Source organism: Hemitrygon akajei, chromosome 10 (assembly GCF_048418815.1).
Source record: "Hemitrygon akajei chromosome 10, sHemAka1.3, whole genome shotgun sequence".
Classification (NCBI taxonomy): Eukaryota; Metazoa; Chordata; class Chondrichthyes; order Myliobatiformes; family Dasyatidae; genus Hemitrygon; species Hemitrygon akajei.
This window is the reverse complement of record NC_133133.1, coordinates 19,150,537-19,165,425: the sequence shown is the minus strand read 5'-3', so window position 1 is coordinate 19,165,425 and position 14,889 is coordinate 19,150,537. Positions and strand designations below refer to the sequence as shown.

Below are 14,889 nucleotides of genomic sequence, written 5' to 3'. Positions count from 1 at the left end.
AGAAAATTAAACTGAATCCCTCAACCAGATGTGAAGGATCCCGAGAAGCTGTTTTAAAATAGGAAACTGGAGTTCTCTTTGCGATTTTGGTTGATCTTCAGCCTAGTTTGACAGCTTTTTTGTCATTTGTCTTTTTGTTGAGGCTTCCTGTGGGCAAACTGTGTACTAAATTACACAAAATGACCTGTGCTGCGAGCATTTGATTGGCTGTAAAACACTCTAATGTCCCGATTAGAGTCGAGGCCCGAGACATTGACTGTTTATTCCTCTCCATGGACGCTGCCTGACCTGCTGAGTTCCTCCAGCATCTTATGACTTGCTCTGGATTTCCAGCATCTGCAGAATCTCTTGTTTCTGTAATGTTCTGTTTGGAACTATAAAGTGTTATGGAAACCTTTCTTTAATCCATGATGCAATTAAAGAACGTGGTTTAAATTTAAGCAGACTGGCAGAAATGCTTGGCAGCTGTTTATATAAAAATATTAACATCTTCTTGTTATTCAGGCTTGATGCATCACAGCTGTGAAAATTTCACCGTAAACCCCACCCACCTCTCAATTGACATTGTTCTTCGGGTAATCTGGCTTTGATTTGGATTTCAGTTGGCTTTTTTTCTCTGGAATTTTCCTCTTAATTCATTTAGTTTCGAACATAAATTGTGGTTTGCTGTGAACGTTGTGGCTGACCATGGAGTGGGATTTGCATTGGAAGCAGCGAATTCATCTGTGACATGATTCAGGCAGCCTGTTTGCAGAAGCTTGTGTTCTGCTATCAATCTTCTTGGGCTCCTAGACTTGTTTTTTAAATTCGTTTTGGCAGCACTGGTTTCTGCAGAAAGATTTCAAGTAAGCGCTGTGTAGAAACTGTTCGACTGAAGGAAATGTGTTCCCTCAGGCAGTGGAGGAAAGGGAGATGGAAGAGTAGGCACTGTTGTGACTCCTGCCGTGTGGGATTGATCTTGTTTGTCATCTAAGTTTCTGGCGTGGAGCCCATGGTAGTTTAATAATAAGCTTGATGGTTCTTTGTTTCCCACTGGGACGTGGACATTTGGCCTGTCGTGGGACTTGTGTCTCATTGGTCAGTTGGGTCCCAGGATCTGTCTGTTTCTCTCAATTTGGCACACTGTAGTTGACTTCAGTTTATCACAAGGTGTATTGCTTTCGTAGGGGAGATGTGGCAGTGCAAAGGCCCCTCTTCCCTCATGTATAGCCAAAATATTGCAAACTGGAGAAGTCTATAATTGCTGAGATGGTATGATAGTGCAGTCAGAGTGCCAGCAACCCGTGTTCAATTCTGCTCTTGTCTGTGAGGAGTTTGTACGTTCTCCCCTGCAAAACAACAAATTTCATGAGATACGTCAGTGAGTATAGCATTAATGGTAAGACTCTTGGCAGTGTGAAGGATCAGAGGGATCTTGGGGCCTGAGTCCATAGGACACTCAAAGCTGCTGTGCAGGTTGACTCTGTGGTCAAGAAGGCATTAGCCTTCATCAATCATGGGATTGAGTTTTAAGAGCCGAGAGGTAATGTTGCAGCTATATAGGAACCTGGTCAGACCCCACTTGGAGTACTGTGCTCAGTTCTGGTTGCCTCACTACAGGAAGGATGTGGAAACGATAGAAAGGGTGCAGAGGAAATTTACAAGGATGTTGCCTGGATTGGGGAGCATGCCTTATGAGAATAGGTTGAGTGAACTCGGCTTTTTCTGTTTGGAGTGACAGAGGATGAGAGGTGATCTGATAGAGATGTACAAGATGATGAGAGGCATTGATCATGTGGATAGTCAGAGGCTTTTCCCCAGGGCTGAAATGGCTGCCGCAAGAGGGCACAGTATTAAAGTGCTTGGAAGTAGATACAGAGGAGGTAAATTTTACACAGAGAGTGGTGAGTGCATGGAATGGGCTGCCGGCAACAGTGGTGGAGGCGGATACGATAGGGTCTTTTAAGAGACTCCTGGTTAGGTACATGGAGCTCAGAAAAATAGAGGGCTGTGGGTAACCCTAGGTAATTTCTAAGGTAAGGACATGTTTGGCACAGCTTTGTGGGTAATGTGCTGTAGGTTTTCTATGTTTCTATGATCATAAACCCAATTCTGAAGCAGAGAGTGAGGAGGTAACAGGTAAAGATGGAGCTTGTGGTGATAGAGACTTTCAACAGGCTGTCAGTCACTCGAATGTGCAGAGGTGCAAAGGGACTTGTGTGTTTCCTCCCACATTCCAAAGATGTAAATGTTAGTAGAGTAAATGGGTGGGACAGGCTCCTTGGGCTGGAAGGTCTGTTACTGTGGTGTATCTCTAAATGAATTTCCACACCAGCACCTGTGCGCACTTAATGATTTCAACCATAAAATACAGGTGTATATTAGACCATCGAGTCTACCCCCCCCCCCCTTTCCACCATGGCTGATTTACCCCCAGTCTCCTGCCTTCTCCCTGTCACCCTTACTATTCAACCTCTGCTTTATATAAACCCAATGACTTGGCCTCCACAGCTGTCTGCAGCTGTGAATTCCACAGATTCACCTCCCTCTGTCAAAAGAAATTCCTCCTCATCTCTGTTCTAAAGGGATGTTCTTCTATTCTGAGGCTGTGCCCTCTGGTCCTAGATTGCCCCACTATAGGAAACATCCTCTCCTTGTCAACTTCATCTAATCCTTTCATTATTTGGTTTTACTGAGATCTCCTCTCATTTTTCTAAACTCTAACAAGTACAGGCCGAAAGCCATCAAACACTCCTCATACCTCAACCCTTTCACTGCTGGATTATTCTCATGAACCTCCTCTGGACCCTCGTATACCAGCACATCTTTTCTTAGATAAAGGGCCCAATAGTTGCTCGCAATACTCCGAGAGGACTGCCCAATGCCTTATGAAGCGTCAGCATTACATCCTTGCTCTTGTACCCTGATCCTCTTAAAATGAGCATTAACATTGCATTTGCCTTCTTCACCACAGACTCAATCCTGCAATTTGGCCAGTAGGGAGACCTGCACAAGGACTCAAGTCCCTTTGCACCTCTGCACATTCGAGTGACCTCTGCACATTTGATAGAGGCCTGTTGAAAGCCTCTATCACCCCAAACCCCATCTTTGCCTGCTACCTCCTCACCCTCTGCTTCAGAGTAGGGTTTACGATCACTGACGTATCTCATGAAGTTTGTTGTTTTGCAGCAGCAGTATAGAGCAACATAGAAAAAAAAGAGTTTCAGTAAGTGTATCTGAAAAGTAATAGTGCAAAAAGAGCAAAATAGTGAGGTGGTGTTCATGGACAGTTCAGAAATTGGAAGGCAGAGGGGAAGACGCTGCTGTGAAAATGGAGTGTGTGTCTTCAGGCTCCTGTACCTTCTTTCTGATGATAGTAACGAGAAGGGTGTGTGTCCTGGGTGGTGAATATACTTAATCCTGGATTCCATAGTCGTTCTCGGATGATGGGAGGCTTGTGCCCGTGATGGAGCTGGTCAAATCTACAACCCTCTGCAGCTTTTTCCAATCCTGTGCAGTGGCCCTTCCATACCAGACAGTGAGCCAGCCAGTCAGAATGCTGTCCAAGGTACATCTGTGGAAACTAGCTAGAGTCTTTGGTGACGTACTAAATCTGCAACTCCTAAGGAAGTTCACACTCATGCCCTGCCTTCAAATTTATTTACAGACTCCAATGGCAGGCATTAGTTTGCTCTTGAATGGTTTCAGGATATGCTTCATTGTGGTCACTCCTCTATCGGGGATTCCTAATCACATTTTACTCCAGTCCCACCGAAGGGTCTTGGCCCAAAACGTCAACTGAACTCCTTTCCATGGATGCTGCCTGGCCTGCTGAGTTCCTCCAGCATTTTGTGTGTGTTTCTTAATTCAGAGAGTAGGATTCTGCTTCTGATAGTCCCAAACCACACAACAAGCTGTGTTTATTTGGAGAAATTCTCTTTTCAGAATTGTATGGTATTTATAAATTGCTCTGGGTGCAGTTTCTCATGGTCAGATGTTCACAGCTGTAAATTTTAGCGGAGTTTTCCCACAGGCCTTTGGGAATACCTTGCCTGCGACGACTGCTTTTGAGAACACACAAAATGTTGGAGGAATTCGGCAGGTCAGGCAGCGACTATGGCGGGAAATGAGCAGTCAGCATTAAAGGCTGCGAGTCTTCATCAGTACAGATGAAGGGTCTTGGCTGGAAATGTTGTGCTGTGACAAAGTCGTTTTTTCACTATTCTACATCCCCACATTTTGAATTCAGGGATGCCCCTAGGTAACACAGACTTTGTAAACTGTGGTTTGTAGCATCTTGTTCAACTCCCTCTTTTGGTTTTGTCTTTAAGGCCTCAGGGTATTACCCTCCACACCCATTTCCTCCTTTGAAGGGGAAGTGGGGAGGAGCAAATAACAAAAATGTACAGCTTGTGTGGGAATTACTGTAATTGCATAAATGACAAGTGATTTAGCTTAGAGATACAGCTTGGTTACAGGCCCTTCCGGCCCAACGAGCCTGCACCACCCAGTCACACCAGTGACCAGTTAACCTACGAACCTGTACACCTTTGGAATCTGGGAGGAAACCAGAGCACCCAGAGGAAACCCACACAATTGTGACGAGACACGGGCAGAATTGAACCCCGCTGGCCGGCACTGCATTAGCGTCAAGGTAACCACTATGCTACACAGTTGGGGCAGTGTGGTGGCACAGTGCGTTAACTGTAGGATTAAGGATCGACTCCTGCCGTGGTCTGAGGAGTTTCTACATCCCTGCCTGACCCTGTGAGCTTCCTCCAGGTTTCCTCGCACATTTCAGAGGTACACGGGTTAGGATTAGTAAGCGGTGGGGGAGCTATGAAGAGTGATGACATTTGCACAATCCTCGATGATTTGACAGTTGCAATATGGTGCTGTGAACCATGGTGATGCTCCGCAGGCTATGTACGATATCTGAAATCAACGTACAGCACATCTCACTGTACGTTTCAATGTACATGTAACAAAGTTAATCCTTAACCTCTTTTTACTGTGCCATCCCAAACCTTTCTAAAATCTGTTGTGTGGTCTAAAGGGTTAACAGTCTGTCCATGTGAAATACCACAGTATTACTCAGCTTGTGTGACAATGCTAACCCCAATTGCTGATCTGATTAGGTTGACCGGTCACTGAGAATGCCCTGCTCTGGGTAATGGTGTTTATTTCATACTTTTGACTCTTCCATGCATTTAGGTGAAACTGGTCTTGGAAAGTCCACCTTGATGGATACCCTGTTCAACACCAAGTTCGAAGGCGATCCTGCCCCACACAATCAGCCTGGAGTTCACATAAAGTCCAGCAGCTACGAACTGCAGGAAAGCAGTGTGCGACTGAAGCTCTCCATCGTGAACAGCGTGGGATTTGGGGACCAGATTAACAAGGAAGAAAGGTCAGGAACGACTTTCTCGTACTTCTGCTATGTTGAATCTGATAAACAGTAAATCAAGTCCCTTGTATAGTCCGTGGGGAACTGGGTTCACGATGAGCAACATGCACGAAATGTCGGAGGAACCTCCAGGAGGTCAGGCAGCATCGATGGATAGGAATGAACAGTCGACTTTTCAGACCGAGACCCTTCGTTAGGACTGGAAAGGAAGGGGGCAGAAGCCTGAATAAGAAGGTGGGAGAGGAATGAGTACAAGCTGGCAGGTGACAGGTGAGACCGGGTGAGGGGGAAGGTAGGTAGGGGAGGGGGATGAAGCAAGAAGCTGAACAGTGACAAGTGGAAGTGGTCTTGGCCTGTTCATTCCCCTCCATGGATGCTGTCTGACCTGCTGTGCTCCTCCAGCATTCTGTGTGTGTTTCCGACTCCTTCTAATCCACTTCAAGATTTGTTTCTCAACATTTCCAACATCTGAAGAACCTGTTGCCTTTATGGATTGTCAATGATGCACTGTGAATACAACACACAGAAGCTAATGCGTGATATTGGCAGAGCCAGGGAGAGTGGTACCTAACTTCCAAACTGCACTGAAAACGGGCCGTGGAAGTAATTCCGAGGGCCAAAAGAGATTCGCAAACAGTGCCTCAAATAGATAAAACAGTTTTGTTTTTGTAAAAAAAAAAGAGATTACTGGACTTGTAGGCAAGGTACAGAATACGAAAGAAATCACATTTATGTTCCATCGGGGTAGCCTCCCACCTGATAGCATGAATATAGATTTCTCCTTTTGGTTTAAAAAAAAATCTCCTCCTCCCCTCCTATTCCCCACTCTGGCCCCTTACCTCTTCTCACCTGTCTATCACCACCTCTGGGTCCCCTCCTCCTTCCCTTTCTCCAATGATCCACTCTCCTGTCAGATTCCTGCCTCTCTTGGCTTCACCCATTACCTTCTGGCTATCCTCCTTCCCGTCCACCCACCTTTTTACTCTGGTGTCTTCCCCCTTCCTTTCCGGTCCTGAAGAAGGATCTTGGTTCAAAACATTGACTGTCTGTTCATTTCCATGGATGCTGCTCTACCTGTTGAGTTCCTCCAGCGTTTTGTGTGTGTTGCAAAAGAAATGGAAGTTTGCAGGAGTGCTGATTGGAAAGCTGAAGGGATGGGCTTTAGGGTCAAGTACTGAGGTGGCTCAAAATGTTGTTTAATTCTTCTTCCCATGACACCATCTTCGTAATTTAGTCACTTGTACCTCCCCCCCCCAAATTACATTAGACCCCCCCCCCCACTCTGGCCCTGCCAACCACTACCAGCTTCTGCTACGTTGCTTGCTTGTCTCCAACATGGCAGTAGTGTAGGTAATATTTTTGCCTCTTTGATAGGCCATTGCATTTGACTTAGTTCATACAGTCTATCCAGATCTCTTTTCTGCCTAAAGGTTTCTTCGTAATTTTCCTTTGTTTGCACTGAGATTTTTTTTAACAGGCTGTGCTCTCTCTACCCTGCAGCTACAAGTCTATCGTTGAGTTTATTGACACTCAGTTCGAGGCCTACCTACAGGAGGAGCTGAAGATTAAACGTACTCTACACAGTTACCATGACAGCCGTATCCACGTCTGCCTGTACTTCATCGCCCCCACTGGCCATTCCCTCAAGTCGCTTGATTTGGTGACCATGAAGAAACTGGATAGCAAGGTGAGGAGTTCTCAGGAGCAGGCGCCTTTGTGCTTGCAGTATGCTGTCTTGTAAACATAACGGCGCAAGTGCTCAGCAGTAGTAACGTTAAATCTTGTGCCCTCTTTCCATGAGTCCACTCCACTGGCAAGGTTCCTCTATTCTTACATCTTGCTCTACAAAACTCTAGAATTCTTGCTTGAAATCTGGTCTCTTCCACATCTTGAAGTGGATAAGCTCAAAACATTCTGGAGGTGCTGGAAATCCAGAGCAACACAAACAAAATGTGAGAGGAGTTCAGTAGTCTCATGGCTGGGAAGAAGCTGTTTCCCATCCTAACCATCCTTGTCCCAATGTTATGGTACCTCCTGCCTGATGGATAATTGGACAGATGGGAGGGATTGTTGACAATGCTAAGAGCCCTACGTATGCAGCACTTTTGATAAATATTTCTGATGGGTGGAAGAGAGACCCTGATACTTCTCTCAGCAGTCCTTTGTGGTGTGTGTAAATTCAATTGGTGCCCTTCAATGCCACTTAAACTGGTTTACTGGCCATGTGTGTTTGTGCCTCAGGAGCTGATGCACAGCAATCCCTGTGCTTGTGTCCCTGGGTTGGTGACAGACCAGATACAAGTGATGTTGTCGGTCATCACCCTTGAGGTCTTGGTAAAGTTCACGGGTCATTGCAGTCATGGACATCATCAGAAGAGAAGTACAACTTAGCTGTGTATAAAAGTGGATCTTGGACTGATTTATATTCTGTACATTTCACAAATATTTCGACTCTCATCCAGTTTTTCATTTGTCTGTGTGTGCTGCACTTCACTAATCCATACTTGTCAAGCAAATTCAAACAATAACAATCTGCTTTAATTCCTAGTTTATTTTCCCGCATATTCTTTCAGGGTTAGTTTGCTTTACAGAAGGTTCTGTCTTAAGAGTTTCGTTGCTGAAGATTGCAAACTAAGTAATCAAAGGGTTTAGATTCTAGGCCAAAGACTTGACTGAAGTTTGTGCTGTCTGCTTTTAACCTAATTCTTCTGCATTAAATCTGTCATGAAAGACAATTTTATTGCCTTGGTTAGGGATGGGTGTTGGTGCTGAGGCATCATCATTAGCAGTGATATCCTGTGACGTCATTGGGTGTGGCATCTGGCTGGAATTGAGAAGCTTGGTGTTACACTTGTGGTGTCCTCCCACTGCCCTATGCTCTTCAGCGCCTACCCACACCCACGTTGATTTTGGATGTGCATTGGCTGCTGCTGTGTAAATGCCTCTGATTTTGCACTGTTGTCAACTCTCGAGGTTCTTTGAGATTACTCAGAATTATGGGTATTTCAGTGCTTGGTCAGGTTAAATTGGACCAACCAAAGATATAGACCTAAGAATTTTTTATTAATTGATTCGCCTCTATGAATCAGGTGAAAGCTTTAGACAGTAAGTCATAGGAGCAGAATTAGGTCATTTGGCCTATAAGTTCTGCTCCAGATATTCAACCATGGCTGGTTTGTTTTCCCTTTTCTCCTGCTTCCTCTTGTAACCTTTAATACCTTACTAATTAAGAAACTATCAACCTACACTTTCAATCTACCCAATGACTTGGCCTCCTCAGCCATCTATAGTAATGAAGTCCACAGATTCATCATTCTCTGGCTAAGCAAATTCCTCCTCAGATCTGTTCTGAAGGGACATCCTATTTTGAGGCTGTGCCCTTAGACTCTCCCACTGACAGAAATGTCCTCTCCATGTCCACTCTATTTAGGCCTACCAATATTTAGTATGTTTCAATGAGATTCCCCCCCCCCCCCCACCCATTCTTCTAAACTCCAGTGAGTACAGGCCCAGAACTATCAAATATGTCCACAAACATTGACCCTTTATTCCCTAGATCATTCACATAAATCTTTTCTGGTCCCTCCAATGAAATCACATCTAGATAAGGGGATTAGATAACTGCTCACAATAGTCCAAATTCAGCCTGACCAATAATTTATAAAGCCTCAACATTACATCCTTGCTCTTATATTCTAGTCATCTTGAAATGAATGCTAACATATCTTTTGCCTTCCTCACCACTGACTCAACCTACAAGTTGACCTTGAGGGATTCCTGCACGAGGATTCCCAGGTCCCTTTGCACCTGATTTACGATTTTGTTCCCATTTATAAAATAATCTAGCCTTTATTCCTTCCACCAAAGTGCATGGCCATATATTTCCCAGAACTTCCACTTTGCTCACTCTCCTTTCCTAATCTATCCAAGTTCTTCTGCAGGCTTCCTGTTTTCTCAATACTGCCTGCCATTACCACCTATCTTTGTATTATTTGTAAACTTAGCTACAAACATTATGTCCAAAATTTATCTAAATGTGCAAAATCTATACTAATTCGGGAAGCAGTTTTTTAAGCTACTGGGAGGAACGGTGGAGCTTCCAATCTAGGAAAACTCTTATATTTGTGGCTATTCAACTCCCAGCAAGCCAGTCCCATATCTTTTTGTTTTGCTAATTTGGTCAGCTTGGGGCAGCCCATAGCTAGTGGTTTCTGCAGCTCCTGTAAGCTAGGAATCAACTGGTTGTCTGAGGTGTTTTATAACAAGAGCTTCCTTTGTAGAGATCTGTCGATGAGATCATTGACCGATATCGTGAAAAGTAGCTGGCCCAACACTGACCCCTGCAGAGCGCTACTTGTCACTGGCAGCCAACCAGAAAAGGCTCCATTTCTTCCCACTCTTTGCCTCCTGCCTGTCAGCCAAGGCTTCAGCCTCAAGGCGATTAGCAACTTGCTCCCTCAGAGGAAGGCGAAGAGAGATGGGTTGTTACTCTGCTTCAATCAAAGGAATTGGGAGTCAGCTTAGAGAAGCAGGAGATTTGCCATCAAAAGGAACATCAAACAAAACCAGAAAATGCTGAAAGACTTTCTTTAGGTCTGGGGGAGTCTGTGGAAGGAAGAAAGGAAATAAAGACCACCTTCTGGAGCAGATGGACTAGGTGTTGGCAATAAGGAGTCTCCCCTGCATTTAAATAAAAACTTGGCGAATCCAAAACCATATTCAGCCCAAACATGAGACATGGGTGAGGCTGTAAGATTCTTCACCAAGAGTTACATTCCTGATCTCTACCTGACCTTATCCACTTTTTGTTGTCTGCTATGACTGCACCAAGAGGTGAATTTTCCCATGAATTTACGGGTGGTGGTTGCATCACTAATCTTGTGCACTTTTATCTATCTGCCAGTAATTAATTATTAACTGTCGGCCATTAATGTGCAGCCTTGTTCATTCTAAGGTCTAGCTATTCATAAATTGCACATCGTGTACAGAGCAGAGCACTGATCCACTGCCCACATGAGGGTGTATCCTCCATTCTCCCTTGGGCATCTTTGCCTCAGTTGGGTGTCAAAGCTCAGAATTAGGTTTATTGATTGGGTGTTCATCATATCCAATAATGATAAGAAACCCGTGTGGCCGATTTTTATTTGTGTTGGGGCAGTTTCACTCTCGCAGCCTCGGATGTCTGGGTCGAATGCTTTAGGTAGTCGTCACAATTGGGGTCTCCCTTGCTTGCGGTGAATGAGCATGGCTACTTCTGTGCCTCGTTCATGCCTTTTGCTCTCCACGGAGTGTTGCAAAATGGCGTTCCTGATCGTTGGATCTCACTGATCTCATCTGCCCAGTCCACCGGAGCAGTCCACAGGCTGATCCCTCTCAACAGGTGCGATTTTGGCATTCATTTTGAGAGGACTAGAATATAAAAACTAGGATGTGATGCTGAGGCTTTGTAAGGCATTGGTCAGACCGTACTTGGAGTATTGGGAGCAGTTTTGGGCCTCTTATCTAAGAAAAGATGTTGACATTGGAGTGAGTCAAGAGGAGATTCACGTGAATGATCTCCGGAATGAAATTGTCAGCATATGAGGAGTGTTTGAAAGCTCTGGGCCTGTAATTGCTGAAGTTTAGAAGAATGAGCGGGGAATCTCATTGAAACCTATTGAATGTTGAAAGGCCTAGATAGAGTGGGTGTGGAAAGGATGTTTCCTATTAGTGGTGGAGTCCAGGACCAGGCAACACAGCTTCAGATTGGAGGGACATTCATTTAAAACAGAGATGAGGAATTTTAGCTGGAGGGTGGTGAATCTCTGGAATTAATTGCCACAGAGAGCTGTGGAGGCCAAGTCATTTGGTGTATTTAAAGCGGAAGTTGATGGGTTCTTGGTTGGTAAGGATGTCAAAGGTTACAGGGAGAAGGCAGGAGAGTGGGGTCAAGGGGGATAATAAATTGGCCATGACGGGATGATGGAGTAGATGTGATGGGCCGACTGGACTTAATCTGGCCTTATGATCAATGAGCCGAGGTCCTTCCTGATGGATTCAACCTTGATGTTGGCCTGTAGAGGCTGCTTGTCCATACGGTTGTTCTCCTTTTCCTTGTGTGGAGTTGTGAATCTTGCCTCTCCTGCAAACTTGTAATCTGGAGCAACCAGCTCGCAGTCTGTCAAAAGGAACATGTACAGTTCGACTGTTCGCTCAGCCTTGCTCTAGTCCATTACACTTTATCCCCTTGAGTCCTACCATCTATCAGTCTCTGCCTGGATGAACTATGCCCTCTAGAACAGAGAATTCTAAATGTTTATGGGCTCCATGAGTATTTTTTTTTTAAAAAATGTCCTAAACATCCAACTTTCCATCCTGAAAACTCATCCCTACCTCTCAGCTCTGTAGCCAGACGAAGCAATTCCTCAAATGCCAGCCACTCTCAGAACTGTGTATACAAATCTCTCCGTTTTCCCCATATAAAAACACAATGTTGGAAATACTTCTCCAGCAGGTCACTGGAGAAAGCATTAATGCTTCAGGTTGATTACCTTTCATCAGAACGAGGGAAAGCTAGAAGCTAGAACCAGAGATGAAAGAGAATGTCTGTGAAAGGGCATAAGACTGAATGAAATGTATCGGTGCCCGCTGAAAGCACAGGGAAGGGTTAATCAGAACTGATCTGTTTGGAGGATGACGAAGAACAAGAGGGAAGAAGAACAGTTCTGGGACGGAGATTGAAACACTTGTTGCTGTAGGTCTGAAATGGACGATATGGATGCGTGGGGTGGGGAGGGCAGGTTGGCACAGTAATGCAGCAGTTTGCACAATTAGTTGACACCGCCAGCAATCCCTGCTAGGCTTCGATTCCGCTGCTGTCTCTATAGAGTTTGTATGTTCTGCTCGTGGCCGCACAGGTTTCCTCCAGCTGCTCCCTTCCCTCCTATGTTCCAGAGACATACGGGTTAGAGCTAGTAAGTTGAGGACATGCTGTGCTGGGGCCAGAAGTATGGTGACACTTTTTGCTGGGGACAGCCCACATCTCAGACCGTGCTGGTCGTTGATGCAAACGACTCACTTCACTGTTTCAATTTACACGTGACACAAAAAGCTGATCTTTGATAAAGATCTTTATTTTACTTTGAAGACTTAGCAGCATAATCAGAGGGGTGGGGTAGAAATTACAAGTCTGGTTCTTTGTATACACTAAAAAGAAAGGTTACCTTAAATTGTTGAACAGAGACTTGTAGGCTCTAACATTCCCTGTAAGAAGATGAATGCTGTTCTTCAAGCTTGCATTCGGCACCACCTCTCCTGCCCTCTAACCTTCTCCTGTAACCTTGGGTGAAATCAGTTTGTGGGTTCAGTGATTGGGGAGTCAAGACAGACATTAAACATTCAGTTAATCCTTCAAGTTACACCCCGTTATTATGGATTTTGGTCCAACTAAGAAGCTCTCTTGCTCCATTGTCCTGTGTTCAGCCCATAGCCAATGTCCTTTTCTTCTCCTTCAGGTCAACATCATTCCAATCATTGCCAAAGCAGATTCAATCTCCAAAACCGAGCTCCAGAAATTCAAGATCAAAATAATGAGTGAACTGGTCAGCAACGGTGTTCAGATCTATCAGTTCCCCACAGACGATGAGACGGTGGCAGAGATCAATGGAACCATGAACGTGAGTGTGCCTTTTCTTTTGGATTAGTTTACAAGTATGAGTAATGAAACGGCAGATGGACTTTATGTGACAAGTGTAAAGCGTTGTACTTTTGGCAGGTTAACTGTAAGGGGAAAGTATACAGTTAATGGCAGGACTCTTAACAGCAGAGGGATCTTGTAACTCCCTGTGCAAGTTGATTGGGTAGTAAAGGCATGCTTACCTTGCCTTCACTGATCAGCCGCTGAGTATGAGGAATCACTGACAGAAGTCATGAAATTTGTTGTTTTGTGGCAGCAGTCTGGTGCGATACATTAAATTTATGTTACGATAAAAAATGTAAAAATGATGCAAAAAGAGCCAAATATTGAGCTGGGGTTCATGGACGTTCAGAAATTTGATGGCAGACCGGAAGAAGCCATTCCTTAAACGTTGAGTGTGCGTTTTCAAGCTTCTGTACGTTCTCCCAGTGAGAAGAGGACATGTCCTGAGTGGTGAGGACCCTTAATGAGGCATGCCATCCTCCTAAGGCACTGCCTGTTGAAGAATTCTTCGATCGTGGGGAGGTTAGTGCCCACGATGGAGCTGGTGCAGCTGTATAAAACTCCGATCACAAACAGGAGAAAATCTGCAGATGCTGGAAAGCCCAGCAACACACATAACACGCTGGGGGAACTCAACAGGGTTGCCTGGCCTCCTGAGTTCCTCCAGCATTTTGTGTGTGTTGCAGCTGCATGAAATATTTGTCAGGTGTACTTGGGGAATTGTGGCCGGCCAGTGGTGTAATTGAGCAAACAGGAGGAAATCTGCAGATGCTGGAAATTCAAACAACAACACACACAAAATGCTGGTGGAACACAGCAGGCCAGGCAGCGTCTATAGGAGAAGCACTGTCGACGTTTCGGGCCAAGGCCCTTCATCAGGACTAACTGAAAGGAGGGATACTAAGAGATTTGAAAGTAGTGGGGGGAGGGGGAAATGCGAAATGATAGGAGAAGACCGGAGGGGGTGGGATGAAACTAAGAGCTGGAAAGGTGATTGGCGAAAGTGATACAGAGCTGGAGAAGGGGTGTAATTGCATCACTTGGAGGCGAGTAGTCCCAAATTTGAATCCGGCCAGCTCCTTGCACGCTTTCCATCTGTGCTGGGTTGAGCATCAAACGAGCAACTCAGCCTTGTTTAAAAAAAAAAGGTCAATTGCTATGGAAACCGCAAAAAAAGCACGAAAAGAATCAAAACAGCTTGGGATATTGTGTGCATTTCTGGTCACCCCATTACAGGAAGCTTCGTAAAGGGTACAGAAGTCGTTTACCAGGATGCTGCCTAGATTAGAAGGTATGAACCATAAGGAAAAGTTGGACAAACTTAGATCATTTTCTGTGGAGCGCCAGAGGCTGATAGTCTACAGAAATTTGTAATGTTATGAGAGGCAGAGTTACGGTAGATAGTTGGAATCTTTTCTCCACCCACACAGAGTGGTAGGTGTCTGGAACAGGCTGCCAGGGGTAGTTGTACAAGCAGATGCCATAGTGGACTTTGGGAGGTTTTCACACAGATGCGTGAATATGTGGGGAATGGAGAGATATGAACAGTGTAGGCAGAGGATACTTGGTTTAATTTAACATTTGTAGTAAGCACAGGGTTGTGATTGTGGGAGATTTTAATTTTCCACACATAGACTGGGAAGCCCATACTGTAAAAGGGATGGATGGTTTGGAGTTTGTAAAATGTGTGCAGGATAGTTTTTTGCAGCAATACATAGAGGTACCGACTAGAGAAGGGGCAGTGTTGGATCTCCTGTTAGGGAATGAAATAGGTCAAGTGATGGAGGTATGTGTTGGGGAGCACTTCATGTCCAGTGATCACAAT

General features: G+C 44.9%; 1 protein-coding gene across 5 annotated transcripts in view; it reads left to right on the top strand.

Moving 5' to 3' along the window:
• Positions 1 to 14,889, top strand: part of LOC140734198 (septin-6) — a 75,383-nt gene that overhangs the window by 39,408 nt on the left and 21,086 nt on the right. For all 5 annotated transcript variants that reach the window (XM_073057853.1, XM_073057857.1, XM_073057856.1 and 2 more), the window contains 3 exons: positions 5,194 to 5,389; positions 6,887 to 7,073; positions 12,880 to 13,041. In XM_073057853.1, the coding sequence (XP_072913954.1) occupies positions 5,194 to 5,389; positions 6,887 to 7,073; positions 12,880 to 13,041 (545 nt within the window). The remainder of the gene's footprint in view (positions 1 to 5,193; positions 5,390 to 6,886; positions 7,074 to 12,879; positions 13,042 to 14,889) is intronic.